This window comes from Fragaria vesca, linkage group LG7 (genome assembly GCF_000184155.1).
Source record: "Fragaria vesca subsp. vesca linkage group LG7, FraVesHawaii_1.0, whole genome shotgun sequence".
Taxonomy (NCBI): Eukaryota; Viridiplantae; Streptophyta; class Magnoliopsida; order Rosales; family Rosaceae; genus Fragaria; species Fragaria vesca.
This window is the reverse complement of record NC_020497.1, coordinates 18,943,597-18,963,057: the sequence shown is the minus strand read 5'-3', so window position 1 is coordinate 18,963,057 and position 19,461 is coordinate 18,943,597. Positions and strand designations below refer to the sequence as shown.

The following is a 19,461-nucleotide window of genomic DNA, read 5'->3' as shown; positions in this document are numbered from 1 at the left end:
TTAAACAAAATTTGATTATCAATTCAAAAGGGCTTAAAAACCATCAACCTGTATTTCGATCATACGAGAAAATTACAGAGAAAAATAAAATAACTGGAAAAAAAAAAAATCTTCCACAGCATTGTATGTTGTCGTATAATTGTATATACATTCTTCCAGGGTGAATTCTGAGAATAGCTCTTTTTAAAAAATAAAAAATAAAATCTTTAAAAAAATAAACATCAAAGCAGATACAATGCATGATAGAAATCAAGTTGAGAATTCCACTTATCAAACAAATCTTGAATTATCTGGAAGATATTATAAATTTATGTCCTAGCCTATGGTAAATGTTCAAGCCACATTTCTGGCTCTATAAAAAAGTTAGATACGAAAGCTATCACATGTGTTAACCAACTTGAAAATAAAAGTAAAGGATCCTTATCCAACAATGTCACTCCTACAATGCACTCAGTAGAATTCAAGGGGTTTAACTATTCTTGTCATCATGTTCTTGAGTTTCTTGCCATATTTGGTTGCTTAGATACTTTCAAGTGCCAACCATCCAAGAACAACTCTTCTATAATGTGTGCACGGTATCATCGTATCCTTCATGTTTCTCTCTATCCCTCTAAACGTTAAAAACCATCATTCCACAGATACGTCCAAAAATTAAAATTAAAATGTTTCTCTCTATCCCTCTTAAAGATGTAGGGCATTATTAGAAGCAATATGATGCTATAACCAAACCCCGGAAGCCAATCCAAACGTGAACAAACCAAACTACCAGTAACCTTCTATCCGTGCCGGTCCTAAAAAAAACTTAAGTTCATCAATAACAGCCTAATTGTAAACACATTAGAACTAGTGCAAAATCAATGAAAACTCCCATTTTCCAAAAGAGCTAACTTGCAAGTGACATTCATCAAATCCATATAAACATATCAAAATAAGAAACTATAACAATCATTCACTACAATAACCAATATAGAAATTCAAGCAGCTTTAGAATTTTACCTTTCATAGTGCCCCACAGCTTTCTTTCTTCTTCTTCTCCTGCGCTTCATCTTCCTCCTTGGGCTAAACCTAAAGCTTCCTTCTTTGTCTTAAACCCTAATCAAAACCCTAGCCTTCGTTCCAATCAGACCTCAAATTTTTGGGGATCCAAGCAAAAAGGTCTGGCCTTTGACAAACAGAGAGCGCGTCCGACGTGGACAAGGAAGCCGGTGGATTATTTGAGAGCTATTGCGCCGGCTACACCACGGCGGCGCCGACGAGTTTCCGACGGCGAAGTCGGGTCGGAACTCCATTATCAAAAATAGAAAAACAATCCCCCATATTCAGTCAAGAAAACTATTAAGAAGGCGGATGGAACGGTGGGTCCCACATTATAGTTAACATGATGACGTGGCAGGAGAAGCATCGCACGTGTGGAAGAGTATATCACACGTGTAATTTATTGATATAAATGGGTTTGACCCGCCAATCCGGCCCAAACAAATTCCCGCCATGTCGTTGGCTCTCTCTTCTCCTAAAACCCTATCCCCTTTCTCATTTCTCTGCAACCCTAAACCAAACCCCCAAAACCAAATCCCCAAATTCGCAACCCTAAACCACAACCCGGACCCAATCGAACACAAATCGGAGCACCAAACCGAAAGGGGGCTCAAATTCGACACCGGCGACACCTTCTTCCGGCACGAGAGCGCCACCGGCCGGGACCTCGGGGTCCTCGCGGCGACGCTGTACAAGAAATCCAGAGGCAAACTGCGGGTGCTGGATGCTCTCTGCGGCTGCGGCGTTCGGTCTCTGCGGTACCTGGTGGAGGCTGAAGCTGATTTTGTGTTGGCGAATGACGGAAATGTAGATAGCCGGGACGTGATCACGGCGAACTTGTCTCAGGTGGAGGAGGAGGAGGAGAGGTGGAAGGTGACGCTTACGGATGCGAATCGGATAATGACCGAGTGTTATATGAATAGGGATTTCTATGATCTGATTGACATTGATTCGTTTGGTAGCGACTCGTCGTTTCTCAGGTCGGCGATCAATGCGTTGAGGATGGATGGGTTGCTGTATGTTACCTCCACCGATGGTTTCTCATCTGGTGGGCGCAGGCCGCAGCAGTGAGTGTTTGTAGGCATTGACAATTTTGTGAGAAATCTAGCTTGCATTTTAACACTGATGATTTGGTAATTTTTGCGTGTGTAGAACTTTAGCTGCGTATGGAGCGTATGTTCGGCCTATGCCGTATTCGAATGAGCTTGGTTTGAGGATGCTTATAGGAGGGGTGGTGCGGGTGGCTTCTGTGATGGGGTACCGTGTTGTTCCACTGTTTTCATACTATTCGTATCATGGACCTGTTTTCAGAGTGATGCTGCGTGTCATTCGTGGGAAGCTCCCTGATAGCAGGTGATTGTATGGTTTTTGTAGTTGGGATAGCTGTGTGATCTATTATGGCTCTATCTTGATGGTTGTCACTTGCTTTATGTTCGCAACAGGCATTACGGTTTTATTAGCTACTGCCGCGATTGTGGAAATTCTCAAGAGTTTTCATGGGAAGAACTTGGTCGGATATGTTGCCCCTGCAGTGATTCAAAGGTATAACTGTGTGTTAAAAGTTTTTCTTACCAATATATTGTATGATGTTTTGTTCCCTAGTTGTTGTTCTCTCTTTCCTGAAAATCTTTCTTGATTAGCACGCATTGCTCTTGAAGAACTCAAATTAAGAGCCTTCAATGACTATGACATTTAGGCTATAATGCATGTCTAGTCCTAATAATCATATGATCTCGAGCCCTCAAGTCTGGGATTTAAAATGGAACAAACAATGTAGGCTTTAATACATGACTAGTCTTATCACTCTTATGGCTTTGATTACCTACTTTATGCATCGGGAGACAACTCCATAACCTTTACGGTAATGGACCAGAAGAGATCATCATCCTCATTTTGCTTGTATTTCAGTCTATGAGGTCAATTACATGAATTCTCGTCTTCCCCATATTTTTAAATCATGTCAAATCTCTTATGAAATTGATGCTTATTATGGGAGCTCAAACAAAGCCTCCTGATGAGTTCAGGGCCGGTCTAGGCCTGTATTCATGCTCCCTTATCTAAAATTTTCATTGGTATCAAGTTTTTTGTTAATAGTTTTTCTCATTGGCATATGATAAATGTTCAAGAAGTACACTTTTAGTCATAGGCACTAAGAAAGTTAAGATTTATCTGTACTAAGCTCTGTTAGTTCTTTCCAGGTTTCTGTGTCACTAGTTGTATCTGGTCCTCTCTGGACAGGGCCTCTTCATGATGCTGCTTACATTACAGACATGTTAACTCTAGCAAAGGAATGGGGATGGGCAAGCAGTGACACAGAAACTGATCTTGACAAACTTTTGAATACAATGGTGGCTGAGAGTGACCCTAGATTACCATTTGGCTTCATCAACTTGGACGAGGTACACACTTATTATCATTGTTCTTTTCTATTTGAGGAAGTTGTCTTGTGATAGATGATGACTTGTCTATCTATCTGTCCCAGGTAGCAAGCCGTGCAAAAGTAAATTCACCGGCGCTCAAAGCCGTTGTGTCTGCTCTTCAAAAGGTAATCCCACAGTACTTTAAACATTCTTTGGGGATGAATAACTAGGGGTCATATCAGTCATGTTGGAGTTTCGGGTTGTTCAGGACTCGGGAGTATTATGGGACCATGCAAGCCTTGACAGTTTGTCTCAGTCCAAAGCATAATACTGTGGTCGGTTATACTCTTTTGCAGGAAGGATATGCTGTGAGTAGGTCACATATCGAGTCCAATGCGCTCAAGACAAACTGTCCAATGTCAGAATGCATTAGAATTGCCCAAGAACTACAGCAGTGACACTGACAAATCTCAGGCAAAACGTGTGCTTGTGGAATAACTATTTGGAGCCTGAAGTTTCACAAAATCTCCTTAATATGCCCAAGATTCAGAAATTTTTTGATAGAAATGATTTCATAGTTTTATGACAGACCAATTTTTGGCACTCTTAAAACCCCTCAAATTAGGAAGTGAACATCGATTATACAATTGAGAAATAGAGATCTGGGGCAGCCCACTCTTTCTGTACGAGTGTTTTGTAGTATTAGACTGTCAGCATTATTTATTTCAAACGTTATTTCTTTGATACTGTAAACCACATAACTAACAATCACAAACATGCCCATTAAGGTTAATATGTGACTGCCAAATTCATCCTGCACCTCAAGTAGGTAGGAATAAGACAGAGCATCTTAATTAGTGGTTTAGATGCTCATTAGAGATTAAGCCAAGGAAACAAAAATGAAACAAAATCGTAATTAACTATTTAAGTTGCATTATCTCAAACAAAACATCCATAAACAAAAGTAATCCTCAAAAAGTTAAATATCAAAAACCAATACCATAACAGTCTTCCTACACAACACTCAGGTCCAGCAAGTTGTGTAGCTAAAGGGAAACATCAATAACAGAAGAGGCTTCACATGCTCCTTTAAGTACGAGCAGGAGCAGCAGCTCCAGCAGGTCGGGGTCCTGCACCAGGTGCTCCAGGCCTTGGGGCATCATCCTGAAAAGTTCAACAACTTAGATAAATCGACAACAGAGAACCAGCAAAAACATAGAAGCAACTGTATTAATAATCTTATTTGAAATGAATATATCTGCTTGCAAAACATAAATCTATGCACATTGTCTTTTGTCACTACGAAACTAAAAGAGGATGTTACTGAGTACCAAACCCTCTAATGACTAAGATATTGCCATGTTTCACTCCCATTCCATTCCATTTAAACTAGTTACCTCAGTCCATATGAATTACTACCAACAGATATCCACAAAGACTAAGATACTGCCATCGACATGATGAACTACAGATGCCACATGCACAGAATCATATGAACAAGTACAACCTCTGCAGGAAAGCAAGTTTCTATGGCCATATACTTATCCTAAAGAATAAACGAACAGCTTATATCCATATAATAAAGTCTATATTCATTCCATCAACAAGGATAGAACACAGCATTACCATCTATAAACCCGAAACTAATAAATCAATTAGCAACCTCACTAGATATCCTATAATCATCGAGGAGAAGCTTACCCTGCGTCTGATGAATCTCTGTGGTGGCTCACGGTTCCTCCTGTTGGTGCGAGACCTCACCCTCACGACGTGAGAGTGAATAGCACATGACACACAGTACTGCATCTTAGCATACAGCTTCGGCAGAGTGTACTCTACACATTACCAAAACAAAAACACTCAGCTACTCATTCACTCATCCAAAAAAATCCAAATCACAATTTCAGATACAAATCAATACGAAAATGAAAACACGTACGCTCATAGACACAGGCCTCCTGCACATCTCTCACCGCAGCTTGCTCCACGATGTTCCTCACCAAGAACCTCTTGATAGCCTTGTCCTATTCCAATCCAAATCACTCGAATCAAAATCCAATCCGCCTCAATTTCATATAGCTAAATGTGTTACATATATATGAATCCAAAACCCTAACCCTAACGGTTACCTTAGGGCAGCACTTGCCGCAGTTGGAGCAGCGGATGAACTTGGTGTGGCCGCGGCCGTGCTTGTTGCGACCGCCGTTCCTGCGCTTGAAAGTCTGCGAAAACAGAGATGATTAGATAGGACTGAATCGGAAGAAGAAGCGACGGAGACGGCGGAGAGAGAGAGAGAAACGGAGGCGGAGATCTACCATGGTGTTCCGAGAGAGATCTGCAGCTCTGGGAGTCTCGGCGGCTTAGGGTTTTTAGGCGCAGAAGCTTAGAAAGTGAGTGGTTTTGGGATGGGTTGGGTTTTATATGGGGGAGGGGCTGACGCCCTAGTTAACAAAATGGGCCTTTAACTATTGTGAATTTGTAATTTCTACCCCAACGTTTTTACTATTTCTTTTTGGTCTACATGTTCTTCACTATTTTCACTTACAAGACACTTCGATCTCCGACAATCACAAGTCTCTATTGGTAGCTTGTTGAGTTCTAGGGACGTACGGGACCTATATGACATTGGTAAAAAGTGTCAGTAAGAGGTGAATTTTAGTTTAAACATGTCAAACGAGAGACGAATTTTCATACGGATTCTTTAGCTAAAGTCGGGCATGATCATGATGCACGAATCGTAAACCGTTCTCTGCCTTTGGGTTATGCTCAAGCTTTTCATTTCGATTGTCTTGGTGTAGATTGTTGTGGTGGGTTTGTTCTTTAGTTCTTCTCTTTCGAAAAAAGAGTAAGAATAGCACAAGATACAACAAGTAATACATCAAACAGATTTTATTCCAGCGAGTAAAACAGGATAAGCCTCTATATGCCATAACTAACTCCTTCCAAATCGTTTTTGTAGTATCAGAAAGACATTGATTACGGGCATCGAATAGAAAAAACAAGTGTGCATGCTCTTGTACTGTCTCATATTCATACATCAGTGAGAAGGCTTCATTTGTTACATGGATCGTTTATTTCATCAGCAGCTCAACTAGTTGCAACACGACCCTTGTTTAGCTCAAGCACTTTCTTTCTCGTACACTTTACTGGCATACTTCCAATTGATGACCTTCCATATATTCTTTAGATAATCTGGTCTCACATTCTTGTACTGCAGCATGAAAACCGGAGACACATTAATTCATCATACATGACGAGGAAATCCGGAAACCAAAGTAGTGACACAAAGCTAAGAAGACTGAAAACAATTGATAAGTCAGCTTAAAGTTTTCATTATTGGGGACTTAGTTGATAAGTGATTATGACGTTGAGTTTGTAATGAATAAATTATAGTTCATCTGCAGTCTGCTTCATATCAAGGAAAATGCATTTCCCACACATAATGAACTCAATACCTATACTCAGGCAAAAAGATATATATCTTGAGTTTTGAGGCACTGTGGATCACTAGTGGAAAGAATACTCTCTAAAAATAGAGTTGTATTGTGACAAATAACTAGTTGAAGCTCAAAGTGAGAACAAGTAAGAGTTTCAACAGTGAGGATAATCATAAATGCATAAAGCTCTGTCCTTCTAAAATGTGAATAAATCTCACTAGTAACTACAAAATTCTAGGTCATCCAAGTTGAAGATGAGGTAAATGTTACCTGTAAGTAGTATGCGTGCTCCCAAACATCAATGCCAAGCAAAGGCACTAAACTTGCTCCTTTGGTAACCAATGGGTCCTGAAACAAGTAATCAGAATTACCACACAGATGAACAAGAAGACATATTTTTACATGTACTCTACATATTCAGACAACCATCATAAGTCTTAAGATTTGCCTATACAAAGAATTTAAGAAAAACAAGTAAGCAACAGATCTTCAACACAAGTTCTATGGTTCTAGCATCATAAAGTCGAAGGGAACAAAACCGAAGCCCGGGTGAATAACTACATGAAAAGCATGACGGAGCTATTCAATTTGAAAATGGGCACTCTTAAGCAGAGACATGAGGGGAATATTCTTGATTACTAGTAGAAATAGATAGTTATATGGTATATCGTTTGTTCTTTACCTGATTTGCCGTAGTTTCAACCACAAGCTTCTTCAGTTCTTTGTCTAGAGCCAGCCACTACCATAAAAGGCATGCCAACAGATTAGCAGACATCAAGCATAATGAATAAGCATCCAGTTAAATCACAAGATGCAGAACTTACCACCCATCCAGATCCCTGCAACCCAGCACCTTCTGCATTGACCTTTGCGATTAACGCATCAAAAGAACCAAAGCTTTGGTCAATAGCCCAGCCCAGGGAAGCATGAGGGGCCTCACCACCTCCTTGCTGCCACAATAAAGAACATCACATTAGATAGACGAATACTCAAAGACAAGCTTGTGGCATAGAGCAAACATATGCACTTACATTAACAGGAGCCAGGTTATTCCAGAAAATTGAGTGGTTGACATGACCTGCAAGAAAACAATTCCATTCCACATGAGCGAAGTTAACGGAAATTAAAAACAGGCAAAATCGTGTAACATAAGATGCAAGTGGTTTCAGGCTGAAAGCAAAGAGAAAAATTGATCACATAAACAAGACACTATATCAAACTAAACAACTTCTAGCAGTAATGATCGAAGCCCTCTTAATACAAATCTAGTTATGATACGCTTATTAAGGCTTCACAGCATCCAGTGTCACTTCTTTTTCTACCAGTTCAAATTCGATCCTCAAACACCTTTCCTTTCTAAGACAAGTAGCTTCCTCTATGTAAACATAGAATAATAGCGGAATTTTCGTTACTGGTAACAAAAATACAAACACATTTAAGCACTTCAACTATAAATTAAGGCACAATCGTAACCAAATTCGATCATTTCCAGTAGCACATTGACCATCAACTACTCGAAAGCAATCTTTCTACAGATAAACAAACTGTAACACCATATTTCTAATCCAAAACGCAGTTACGCAATCACAAAACCAACACAAAAAAAAGCACTAGAGAGATCAAACCGACCTCCGCCGTTGAATTTGATGGCGCTCTGCAGCTTCACGACGGCGGAGGCGTCGCCCTTGGAAATCGCGGCGTCCAGCTGCTCGAGAGCCTTGTTGTAGTTGGTGATGTAAGTCTGGTGGTGCTTCTGGTGGTGGATTTGCATGATCTCGGCGCTAATCGCCGGCTCGAGAGCGCCGTAGTCGTAGGGGAGGTCGGGGAGAGAGAACGTCTGCAGTCCACGCGCGCCGAGAAGGTTCTGGAAACCTAATCCGGTGAGGGATTTTCTGGCCGCGAGCGCTCGGAGAGCCATGAGGAGGTCGCCGGAGTTCAGAAGAAGATTGGAGACGGTGAGAGAAAGATGTGAGGGATTTTGACGAATGGGAGAGTGAAGTGTGTTGTGGAGTTCGGTATTTATATGTGAAAATGCTATCGACTTCTCTGCGAATCTAATAGCAGCAGCTCATAGATTCGTTTTGGGCCGGGTGAGGTGTACCCGACTTTTACAGCCCACTATTTTTCTTTAATTATTTTTGGATTAAATTCAGTTTATCCGGTTTAAGGTTAGCATCATTTCAATCCATATACTTTTAATTTTGAAAATTTACCCTTTAAAGTTTATAATTTTCATCAATCATGTCTAATTGTTGAAATTTCGCCTAATTTGGACGTTAATTTTGGCTTCATAACTCACTAAAATGGCTAATATAGTCATATAACAACATAAATCGTTTTTTTATGACCTTTTTCCCTAAGATTTTATGCTAGCAATTAACCTCCAAACTGGACAGAATTTTAGCAATTGGGCTTGATTAATGAAAATTAGAAGAAAAAAAATGGAAATTAGAAACTTTAAGGGGTAAACTTTCAAAATTAAAAATATAAGGATTGAAATGATGTTAACCTCAAACCGATAAACTAAAATTAATCCATTATTTTTTAATCAAATAAAGACTCAAATGACTAGTCTTCCATGAGTCAATCGAACTCATTACCTCACTCTTACGAATGAGAGACTATGCCGCTGGTATCGGGTGTTTTGCTTTTCTTCTGAGTGATAGAGCAGGTAATAAGACCAGCGATAGAGTGACAAGTAACAATAGAAGCGTAGATCAACTCCCTCATCGTATCATTAGTTTCTAGAAATGCTTTTGTTCAACGCGTTTATATTGGAAGTACCAAGTTTTTTGAACTTTTAGTTGACTCGAAATGTGTTTCTCCAGTTAGCACTTGGAAGTTCATGTATAATCCAATCAAGTGTGGCTGCAATAGCAATGGAGGTTCTCATTTCTTATAAGATGCATCACCAGATGTGAGTTTGGCTTGAGTTTGCAACCGGGCACAAGTTGGGGATCAGTGATGGTACTGCTCGGATGTATTTTCTTGGCGAAAAGGATGTATTGGAATGAAGTCATGAACAATGCATGTATCCTCCTTTCGTGCATATAATCATGATAAACAACGCAGGATGGAGAGCTATGATATTAAGCAAACAAGATGGGGGCACAGTTATTACTAGCTGTAAAGGATGTAACTTCTCTTTATGTAATACTGTTTAAATTTCATTACAAAGGCGTACAAAACTGAACGATATTCTTCTGAACTCTAAGAACAGTAACAATCTCCATATAGATATTCCTCACTTGAACTAATTGTTGACATATCAAATTACTATAATTCTTAAGAGAACGACCCGCACCTGTTCAATTGAAGACAGATGGGTGAAGAAATTCATACACCAAATATACTGTCATTGCTCTAATAGCTCAATACGTTGTTGCTATTAGGTGTGTCAATCAACTAGAACGCCATCACGCATGTAGATCTTTGTTCGACTTCCATGAAGGAGGGGACATCTGAGTAACGGCAAGCTTCAACCCGCTTCCATTTTCCACGCTCATTAGAGGATCCGATTCACCTTCCCCTGCCTGAAACCATGCACAAGAACAAGACAGGAGTTTGCATCATCAATTTATCATTCAATCTAGAAAGAAAACGAACTTAGAGAATTGAATTTAGTGACTAGAACCTTTAGGACCTGTGTTGCTTCTTCAGCAACCTTTTTCTGACCCTCCCGAGTGCAAAAATAAGAATACAAAACCATCCCCATTAGTGCAACCAAAATTCCTAGGATGTTCCTCCAGTCAAATGGATCATGAAGCAAAGTATAACCAAATGTAAGCACAAGACATGTCTTCAGATGTCCAAGAACTTGATAGGTGACAGGAGATGTCTTTCCAATCACAAGAAATGTGCTAAAATTAACAGACACAGAGATCAGGCAGGATAGAACAATGAAAACCTGCAATTGAGAGGGTGAGCATATAATCAGTAATGCTTTCAAGTAACAGAGGCAAAGAGATTAAACTGAAATAATAATAATAATAATAATAATCTTTTGATTCTCACCAGCACTTGAGTTGTATACTTGAAAGAGAATACATTTTGATTTGTCAAAAACCAATCCAGAAATGGGCCAGTGATCAATAATGTCCCTGACTGATAGGGGCATGATTGATATAGAAGTTGTGTTGAAGAAACCTTATACTTCTTCTGGATGGTATTGGTCATCTGAAAGAAACTAATTAAGGATATCAAACAAAATTGGAGACGCCTACCTGCATATAGTCACTGTTTCCCATCCGTGCAAATAGAATAAAGAAAAAGACTTTAACAAGGCGAAGGAGGTTTCTCTATGGCCTAGTATTTTCGTACTTTAAACTTCAGTGATGCATGTGTAAACGGTTAGGTGTAGAAGTCAAGTACAGGTCTTAAAAGTGAACCAAAAAAAAAAACAACTTTATTGAGGATACAATTTGAGCAACACATGTTGTAAGGACCGCAAGTAGAGACAAGATACTTCCTAGAGCATTCAGTTGAACATCAGTAACCGTTGCAATCCCAACACCGAAAAGGAGGATAAGGAGGGCGAACTGAATGCTCCTACTGCAATACCAATAAATGTGAACATGGTATCAGTACAGGAAATCAGAAACCAGAATAAATATGTACTCAAACTTCAGTCAAAATGCTGTACTGTAGAAAAAGTAAAGGGTCGGTGACAACTATTGATTGCTCCAAGGTAAATACAAATTATATACGACTAAATCCAGCATAACTGAATAAAACCAAGCATGTGATATAAACAATAGGCTTGGCATTCGATTTAAGTTCTGGATGTGTTTGAGCATTATAGTAAATCAGATCTAAGTGATAGAGGGAAAATGTTTGTAAAGACAAACCTGAACTTCTTCCCAAGAAAAAGGGTCTCCAGTAGTACAGTACAAGGGATGATTGCCAGTTTAGTCATCTAGAATGCCAAAACATAAGACTAACTCAAAATTCAAATCTCAAGGAAGATGTGAAACCACCAACATGAATTAAGTCAGAGGCGGAAAATGTACCTGATAAAAGCCAACAGAATTGAACCCCAGGCTCAGATTTAAAAGTCCTATGGAGATCCCATTCAGAATGCCAAACCCCGTAACAGTCTTTTGATCCAGAGGCTTGTGCTCAAAGAATCTCATACTCAAAGCCACATGAAGGGAACAAAATGTGACCAAAAGATGCCAACTTGTCAAAGTTGTAGCTGCACAAAAACGTATTGAGAATCTCATATAAGCAACTTCAGCAGAGCAGATGAAAATGAATAGGATCGTAAATCCTATATTACAAACGAAAGATCCCACATTCCCATAATTCCCTTCACAACAGATGCAAACATGTCCTGTTTAAATGCCAAAGGAGCACTGCTCCATCTCAGTCCGATCTACTTAAATGCGAATCAAAGTTTAACTATACTCAAAAGCTCTAATTATGCAGGAACACCATGAATAAGGCCAGAATAACCAACCATCAAACCTTTTCTTCTCTTAAAACAAAAAACTTACACTCAAAACTATTCTCAAATCTCCATTTTCACAAGCAACAACTCCATCAGTTTCGAATGTAAGAAAACAAAAAAAAAAGGATAAAGAAATTACAGTTTCCAAATCTTCAAAACAAAGGCTGCTCAGATACATTCACAACTGAATGAACTCCATCGACAGATAAAACACATACCAATACAAAGCAACTACACCACACCAGAATTATAGAAACATGTACCGAACTTACCAAAAGTGAAACCCAGGGAGCTAATGAGGGCCTTGTTACAAATAACAATGGAGACTGAAGACACCACAGAGAGAGTCAACGCTCCAACAGTCCCAAGCTGAAACCTTTCACCCTCGCCCATCTTCCCTCCAACCCAACTTCAAGCTGAGCCTACAAAACCCAGAAACCCAAAACCCATCACAAAGTCAATACCTTTTCCACAAAAACAAGCACCCAATAACACACAACAGAACAGAAACTCACCCAGATAGAGGATCAAGGTCCCAGATCTGAAGAGTCAATCTGATTTACTGAGAGATGGGTTTTGACAATGAGTCAAAAGAATGAGTTGGGCTGTCTTTGGTATGATTTGGTGGGCAGTACAATTGCGTCAAGCATTGAAATTTATCTGAATCTGTAACAGCTCAGTGTGTTTTATACACCTCAGTGATAAAGAGGTCAGTGGGTTTCCGGTCTCTTTCTCGTTCCTAGAGAGAGAGAGAGGTTGGTTAGTAAAAGGTTTGGTCTTTGGGGTTTTTATATGGGAGAGGTTGTGATGAATCACCCTGGTGAATTCCCAGGCGCCGACGTCGTTTTATTCTTGTAGGTCCATGAATCATGGACCATTACTATGGACAAAAATGAGTCATTGCATTTTGCCAAAAACAGAAAAATAACATTCTATATTGACGGTGGATCTGTAATTAAACAGGAAAATCATGTGTTTTGAGTTAAAAAAGTTGTTGAATATGAATAAAAACCGAGTGATAGGTTTAGTATTTGACGTTTTGAATCGAGAAGTTTATAGAATATAAAATAGGACTGTAAGAATTTTTTCAAATAACATACTCACGTGATTCAAGACAGTCTAATATGCAAATATCCAATTGCTTTATAAATCGAAATCGGTGATCTAATTTGACAAAATCATGATCTACCAAATATTGAGCGTTTTAGGGTATGTGAGTATGCTCAATAAGTCGGTAACTCTAAAAAAAACAAAAGAGAAACATGTAGATACAACATTCTTCTCACCATTGCTAGTTCTTAATTTGGAATTTTACTTGTATTATGATCAAGAGTACAACTTTCATATCTCTCATAAGATACAAATCATTACTGAGGATTGAAGGAGATTGTTTCATTTTTTAGCCATATCATTCTTAATTTAGTGGTAGTGTGGTACTACGTGCAGCCTAGTAGTATTCAAATTTTGGAGCCACATACAGCTGCTCTTGTAGATCCAAATCTTCCCAATCTCCTGCTCCCCATTCCCCAATAATTGTCCATAATTGTTTTGGTAAAGAAAAAGAATAAAACCTTTTGATGTTTAATACCCAAGTTTAATCACATTCAATGAAAAAGTTTCTGTAAAAAAAGTTACTGCTTTCATTTTGGGTTTCCTTTTATAGTGCTGAGACACTTTGTCGTTGGTTATTTGACAGGTGTCGTCTCTAGTCCAAACTCTTGAGAAGCATCAGATCCCCCAAAACCTAAGAATTCTTGTGTCGTTTTCTTCAATAATTTGACACCCAAATCGATAGCAGTTCAACTCTTTATAGGCATTTCAGGTTAAAGTTGAAGTCTTTGGTGTGGGAAATCATGGAGGCTTCACACGAATTGTGTTCCATAGAGGAAGATGGGGATGGTGAGAAGGCCATGACTACCACTTCTTATCCCGCCGGCGCCTCCGACTTCCGGTTGTTTGACCGGCAAGGCTCAGTTCACGATTGCTTTGGTGGGGGACAAGGTCAGCAAAGATTGAACCTTTATGCTCATTTATCCAAACTTGTATGAGGTTTTTTACATTTGGGTATGTCTTTGATTTGTTTTCCCTCTTTTAGAGTTTAGGGTTTGTCATTTGGAAATGGTAGGGTTTAGCTTTTTGATTAGCTTAAGATGATGATGTTCATGGTTGGTTGTGAGTGTATGTGGCAATGTTGAGTGGCATAATGTTGGGGTTATGGAAATGACTGAAACGAGGAGAGGATTGACAATGTTCATAGTTGAAAACAATGTGTAAATAGGGAAAGCTTTTGAAGGAAATAAGATGCCTGAAAATTATGGGTGGGGGAATGTTTGGGGTTTTTTCATGTTCTTTTGATTAATTAGGATATATGATATTGAATCTGATTTTTAGTAAAGCATGACATTGTTGGAGTGGTGTTACTTGCTTTTTAGTGTAGAAGCTGGCCGTGTCACAAGGCTTGCCTCATGAGTTGGGTGAATGTGTTTCATGTTGGACTCGAGGAAACTAAGAGTTAATTCCATTGCGATGACTCTACTATAGTAGGAGCATTAGTATCGTGATGGTGAATAGCAATGCCAGTGTGCAAGGCTTAAAACTGCTTTCTCATGAGTTGAGGCATGTTGATAAACTTCAATCAGATAGACATGCTCTGGTTTTCTAGGAGTGTCAGCTGCCTATGCTTCAATTTTCTAGTGGTTCAGGGACTCTCACTTATAAGGAGGGGCGTATTTTCTGGGAGTTTTCTTTTAATACACCATTTCTATCAGTATGAGCGTTAAATTTTACCTGCCTGGACATTTTTCAATTACTTTCATTGGGAGCCTTGTAAAGTAGCTTTGCCACCTGTTCCCATGTATTTCGTAATATAGGAATTGTTATACTTTCAGTCTGAGCTATGAATGGTTTTGAATGGTGTTTCGTTGATGTATAGTACTCTTTACTTTTTGGGTTACTCTTCTGTGTTCAACCCTTTCTGTTCTATAGTATTTGACCTACTGTGTATCATTTAAATTTTGTGGCCTATTCAAGTGGCTGTAATTATATTTTCTTCGTTTGAAATATATGTAAAGATGGTAGGTCTCCATTAGAAGAAGTTCCACATTTCCCTAGATGATTGAAGTTTCTTTCACATGTCAGAGGAAAAATTATGCAGTTGGTTTTGGATAAAACAGTTCTATAAATCACATTCACGTACCTGCTACAGCTTATTTGTATATATACCTCTTTTCTTTTCTGAAGATCATTCTGTTTAATATTTTACTTTACTCTCTATTTCTTCTTCCTATAGCTGCTGATGTTCTGTTGTGGAGACGGCGGCGTGTTTCTATCGGTGCTATTGTTGCCGCCACAGTCTCTTGGCTTCTGTTAGAGCGGTCTGGATTATCATGCTTAACAGTTTGCTCAGATATCTTGCTGATTTTGGTTGTATTGCAATTCCTTCGAGCCAACTATGCTGTTTTTCGAAATAGGTATGATTTTCTACCCTTTTCACCTATATTAAGCACTCAGACTGTTTTCAATGAGGATAAGTTTCCTATTCTCTGTGTAGACAATTGCAAGCAATACCAGAGCTAGTGGTATCAGAGGAAATGGTTAACAATGCCGCCGCATCATTTCGGGTTAAAATCAACAACGTGCTGCTTATGGCTCATGACATCACTATTGGGAAAGATTTTAAATTGTTTTTCAAGGTCAGTATTAGTCTGCATTTTATCATACAATACAAGACATTCTGAGGTTATATTGCTGTCTTGCAAGCCTGGTGTGGCTTTGGCTTTCTAAGATGTTGTCAAGTGTTAAGCATTTTTGTTTGGCAAATCACCATCTAGCAAACTGTGGCTTAGATATATCTGATAACAATACAGTTTATAGTTGATTTGCATGGCAGTAAGTCGGAACAGTTGTATTTGGGGCCGCTTGCATTATAGAGCTCTCTACTATTAGAATATATTTCGTGAGATTACTATATATATAAATATTTCTCTTTTGACTTTACATATGTCCAAATACTGAGTTAAATGAGAAAGTTTCTAACAACACTACTTTGCATTTGCCAGGTGGTGGTTTGTTTGTGGCTCATGTCTGTCATTGGCAGCTTTTTCTCTTTCTTCACCCTTGCTTATATTGGTATGTACATGTTCTCCTGGTGTGTTAAACAAATGACCTGCATGATGTCTCATAGTTTTCAATCTCCTTTGTTCGTTCTAATTTTCACTTTCTTTTCCTGTATAATGACTGTCACATACATCCCCTGTGGTCCATCACATTAACATGCTGTTCAAGACTTTGAAGATACTGATGAATTGTGATTCATTTGGTGATACACGCACCTTATGCTATGTCGCTAGTGTAGTCATGAGTTCTTTCATCCATATATTGCATTAATGGTTGAGGTCTGGAGACCCCTTGAACAAGTTTCTTTGCAAAATGAAATGGGGGATACACGAAACTTTCTTGTATGGTTTTATACTTATACTTCTCCTTTGTTGGTGGCAGGTTCAGTCATGTCCATAACAATTCCTGCCTTGTTCAGCAAATATGAAGGGACTGTGGATAAGTATTGTGGAAAGATCCACCGCCAATTTTCAAGGCATTATAAAGTCGTGGATGAGAGTGTTTTTAACAGACTCCCCAGAAATACATCCAAAGACAAAGACCCTTAATCCAGATACTTTAGATTTAGACCCCAAAACTAATAGATGTGTTGCTGCTGTGTAAAAGACTGTCATTCAAGGCTTACACTGAGTTTCAATCATTTTAGATGCAGTTATTCTTGTCCAGTCATTGATATGTTGATATCTAATTGTTATGGGTCATTCGATGAGTGCCTTTTTCAGCATATTCTCAGTTTCCTATCTCTAAATCCTGAAGTGAAACGCACGTTCACCTCATCACCTGGTGAAATATGTAGCACCTGATTATTTCTTATTCAAACTTTTAAGCTCTGAATAAAGCAGGTATTTAATTTTGATTAACCGGAAGAACAAACGGTGATCCAAGGATAGATGTGATACTCTAAAATAATCTGATGCCCAAGCAGATGCCATAAATTACCAAGTAGCTCTGGAAGTTCCATGCATTCTCCAAGAGAATAGCAATTCAATTGGTAATTAACATAAACCATTCGGTTTTACACACGAGAAGTCGCACACTTCAGCTCCAGTACATGAAAGGTTTTACAGTGCAAAATGACAGAATGGCTTGTACATCTTCAAGCTCCTTGCTCTTTGCTCCTCTAGGCTTTAAGCAATTTATTTGCCTTGTCCAACCAGACATTGTAAATATCTTCAGAGAAAAGAACGCAGTGCACTTGCAACAATGTAGAATGTAGCTGCTAGTAAATATATTATAATATTAAACTGTTCAAGGGTTTTGGATCAGCAGTGTATTTAACTTCAGTAAGATAATGCTTCAGATAGTTTCCAATATCGGGGTAAAAAATGTTCTGCTTCCCACAAGAACAAAGCCTGACCCATCTAAATAGAGAAAGTGAACATGTGGAATCGCATGAAGAAAGAACGAAAAATTAAGATGGAAAAGAAGACCCACATTACTGCCATGACAAGAAGCAGATATAAGCATACCATACCTCTTTTATGTCATTCACTGATTCTTTAATTGTGGATAGAGCCACTTCGGAAGCTTCATCATAAGGATATCTGGTAGAACATGACAAATTAAGAAGAGATTAATCTGTCAGTCGCTTGTTCAGTTGTTTACAACTCCAATACAAAAAATCCAATGACGAATTACCACAACTTGGTTTCGACTCCAAGTAATGAAAGGAATGAATTGTAACTCAATCAGCTGATCCAAAATGATCAGCAGGTACCGTCATTCCTACCCTTCATGTAAAGCTTATGCAGTGGAACCAAACCATGAACGAAGTTCAGTTGGGAACTTACCCATACCCACCACAAGATATAGCAGGAAATGCAACATACTGAATGTTGTGTTCCTTGGCTATGCTCAAGCTGCTCCTGTTAACATTTTCATCAAAGAAATCTCAATGAGCACAAAAAATTAGATTCCGAGCAAAGTAGCAGCATCTAGAAACAAAAAGTTACGACTAATCACCTGTATGCAGAGCTCAGATAGACTTCAGGGTTATTATAAGCACAGTATACAGGTCCAACGGTGTGAATTACATAAGCCGCCGGCAACTTAAAACCCCTGCATCATTTACAAATGCAGTTGGTTACTAACGCGCAGTACCAATCAAAAGCAATATCAAGTCACAAGTGTTAAATACTACTCTAATCATGACAACTTACGGGGTAATTCTCGCTTCTCCGGTGGGGCAGCGGACTCCAGGCCTGGCTTCCGGAACACATAGCATGCCTGTAGAAGATCTGGCCCAGCAGCCCTATGTACAGCTGCAAGGTGAACCAAAATCAGCATACCAACACTGAATTCATTTTGAAAGTTCATCGTTACAAAACCATTATTTACCTCCATCTACATCACCACCTCCACCACCTCCAAGCATTCTCTCATTAGCTGAATTAACCTACACAATATCATGTTATTAGATTAACCTCCAAACATTCTACACTAAACTCAAAATTGATTTGAGATTCATGATTAAACTTACACTAAACCCAGATTAAAAACTCTTTAGGATACTCAACTAAAAGTCATCACTACAATCTAAAACCCTGAATTTACTGTCATGAACTACAAAAAAAAAAAAAAAAAAATTAAAAATAAATAATAATAATAATTGAGACTAACAATTGCATCAGTGGAGCCGTCGATGAACCACTTGGTGATATCGCCCATTTGTATCACGAGAGTGCTTTTATCAGACAAAGCAAACCTCACAGCTCCTTCTCCACTCGCCATCGCCGAAACCCTAACAAAGCTCTGAGCTTTACCACACCTCAAACTGATCGCCCTCAGACGTCTCGCCATTCCCTTTCAGAGCTTTATCAATGTCAAAATTTCAGAGAGTCCCAGAAATTTACAAGTCACTTGCCACCTGGCGCAACCTGATTGGCTTCACAGAATTGGCCCATATCGGGGCGACAAAACCCGGCCCATTGATGTAACCCAACGCGCTCTTTCGTCTTCAATGATAATAACCATGATGAAAGGTCTGTATTGCCCCCACAATCCGATTGATTTCCGGATACGTATCCGGACGTATCAGACGCGTATCGGGCTATTTTAACGAGTT

At 39.1% G+C, this 19,461-nt stretch overlaps 6 protein-coding genes across 6 annotated transcripts in view; 2 read left to right on the top strand and 4 right to left on the bottom strand.

Annotated features, from left to right (window-relative positions):
• LOC101302305 (uncharacterized membrane protein At1g06890-like) overlaps nt 1–12,911 on the bottom strand; it is a 34,245-nt gene extending 21,334 nt beyond the window's left edge. The window contains exons 1-9 of the mRNA XM_004307678.1: nt 12,797–12,911; nt 12,554–12,703; nt 11,842–12,026; nt 11,680–11,747; nt 11,251–11,383; nt 10,847–11,008; nt 10,467–10,739; nt 9,954–10,365; nt 6,522–6,524 (exon numbers count right to left, since the gene is read on the bottom strand). Of these exons, the coding sequence (XP_004307726.1) occupies nt 10,249–10,365; nt 10,467–10,739; nt 10,847–11,008; nt 11,251–11,383; nt 11,680–11,747; nt 11,842–12,026; nt 12,554–12,674 (1,059 nt within the window). The 5' untranslated portion in view covers nt 12,675–12,703; nt 12,797–12,911 and the 3' untranslated portion in view covers nt 6,522–6,524; nt 9,954–10,248. The remainder of the gene's footprint in view (nt 1–6,521; nt 6,525–9,953; nt 10,366–10,466; nt 10,740–10,846; nt 11,009–11,250; nt 11,384–11,679; nt 11,748–11,841; nt 12,027–12,553; nt 12,704–12,796) is intronic.
• On the top strand, nt 1,489–4,096 carry LOC101311631 (tRNA (guanine(26)-N(2))-dimethyltransferase-like). The gene is made up of 6 exons (XM_004308928.1): nt 1,489–2,102; nt 2,188–2,388; nt 2,478–2,577; nt 3,234–3,434; nt 3,518–3,580; nt 3,752–4,096. The coding sequence occupies exons 1-6, from the start codon at nt 1,489–1,491 to the stop codon at nt 3,851–3,853; spliced, it is 1,281 nt and encodes a 426-aa protein (XP_004308976.1). The 3' UTR covers nt 3,854–4,096.
• LOC101302876 (40S ribosomal protein S26-1-like) lies at nt 4,226–5,787 on the bottom strand. Its single transcript, XM_004307680.1, has 5 exons — nt 5,711–5,787; nt 5,525–5,617; nt 5,335–5,419; nt 5,097–5,230; nt 4,226–4,559 (listed from the first exon to the last, which is right to left on the bottom strand). The coding sequence occupies exons 1-5, from the start codon at nt 5,711–5,713 to the stop codon at nt 4,485–4,487; spliced, it is 390 nt and encodes a 129-aa protein (XP_004307728.1). The 5' UTR covers nt 5,714–5,787; the 3' UTR covers nt 4,226–4,484.
• On the bottom strand, nt 6,260–8,853 carry LOC101302593 (superoxide dismutase [Mn], mitochondrial-like). Its single transcript, XM_004307679.1, has 6 exons — nt 8,462–8,853; nt 7,864–7,910; nt 7,657–7,782; nt 7,515–7,571; nt 7,103–7,180; nt 6,260–6,606 (listed from the first exon to the last, which is right to left on the bottom strand). The coding sequence occupies exons 1-6, from the start codon at nt 8,748–8,750 to the stop codon at nt 6,514–6,516; spliced, it is 690 nt and encodes a 229-aa protein (XP_004307727.1). The 5' UTR covers nt 8,751–8,853; the 3' UTR covers nt 6,260–6,513.
• A 1,058-nt stretch (nt 12,912–13,969) lies between the features above and the next one.
• Nucleotides 13,970–17,141, top strand: LOC101301433 (reticulon-like protein B16-like). Its single transcript, XM_004307675.1, has 5 exons — nt 13,970–14,282; nt 15,571–15,751; nt 15,832–15,973; nt 16,340–16,409; nt 16,779–17,141. The coding sequence occupies exons 1-5, from the start codon at nt 14,135–14,137 to the stop codon at nt 16,943–16,945; spliced, it is 708 nt and encodes a 235-aa protein (XP_004307723.1). The 5' UTR covers nt 13,970–14,134; the 3' UTR covers nt 16,946–17,141.
• Nucleotides 17,142–17,299: 158 nt separating this feature from the next.
• Nucleotides 17,300–19,196, bottom strand: LOC101311335 (macro domain-containing protein XCC3184-like). Its single transcript, XM_004308927.1, is given in 8 exon segments — nt 17,300–17,613; nt 17,872–17,941; nt 18,188–18,262; nt 18,360–18,455; nt 18,557–18,614; nt 18,617–18,658; nt 18,735–18,792; nt 19,017–19,196. Coding segments are annotated over 8 exon segments (675 nt in total). The 3' UTR covers nt 17,300–17,517.
• Nucleotides 19,197–19,461: the final 265 nt, after the last annotated feature.

Bases quoted from the DNA above. Each gene is read 5' to 3' on its own strand.
- LOC101311631 (XM_004308928.1), top strand. From the start codon at position 1,489: ATGTCGTTGGCTCTCTCTTCTCCTAAAACCCTATCCCCTTTCTCATTT. The intron at 2,103-2,187 runs GTGAGTGTTTGT...TTGCGTGTGTAG, and splicing joins GGTGGGCGCAGGCCGCAGCA to AACTTTAGCTGCGTATGGAG. The intron at 3,435-3,517 runs GTACACACTTAT...TATCTGTCCCAG, and splicing joins GCTTCATCAACTTGGACGAG to GTAGCAAGCCGTGCAAAAGT.
- LOC101302593 (XM_004307679.1), bottom strand. From the start codon at position 8,750: ATGGCTCTCCGAGCGCTCGCGGCCAGAAAATCCCTCACCGGATTAGGT. The intron at 7,911-8,461 runs GTCGGTTTGATC...GTTTTCTTGCAG, and splicing joins CATCAAATTCAACGGCGGAG to GTCATGTCAACCACTCAATT. The intron at 7,783-7,863 runs GTAAGTGCATAT...TTATTGTGGCAG, and splicing joins ATAACCTGGCTCCTGTTAAT to CAAGGAGGTGGTGAGGCCCC.
- LOC101302876 (XM_004307680.1), bottom strand. The intron at 5,231-5,334 runs GTACGTGTTTTC...GGTAATGTGTAG, and splicing joins GGAGGCCTGTGTCTATGAGC to AGTACACTCTGCCGAAGCTG. The intron at 4,560-5,096 runs GTAAGCTTCTCC...TGAACTTTTCAG, and splicing joins AGAGATTCATCAGACGCAGG to GATGATGCCCCAAGGCCTGG.
- LOC101301433 (XM_004307675.1), top strand. From the start codon at position 14,135: ATGGAGGCTTCACACGAATTGTGTTCCATAGAGGAAGATGGGGATGGT. The intron at 14,283-15,570 runs GTCAGCAAAGAT...TTCTTCCTATAG, and splicing joins TTGCTTTGGTGGGGGACAAG to CTGCTGATGTTCTGTTGTGG. The intron at 15,974-16,339 runs GTCAGTATTAGT...TGCATTTGCCAG, and splicing joins ATTTTAAATTGTTTTTCAAG to GTGGTGGTTTGTTTGTGGCT.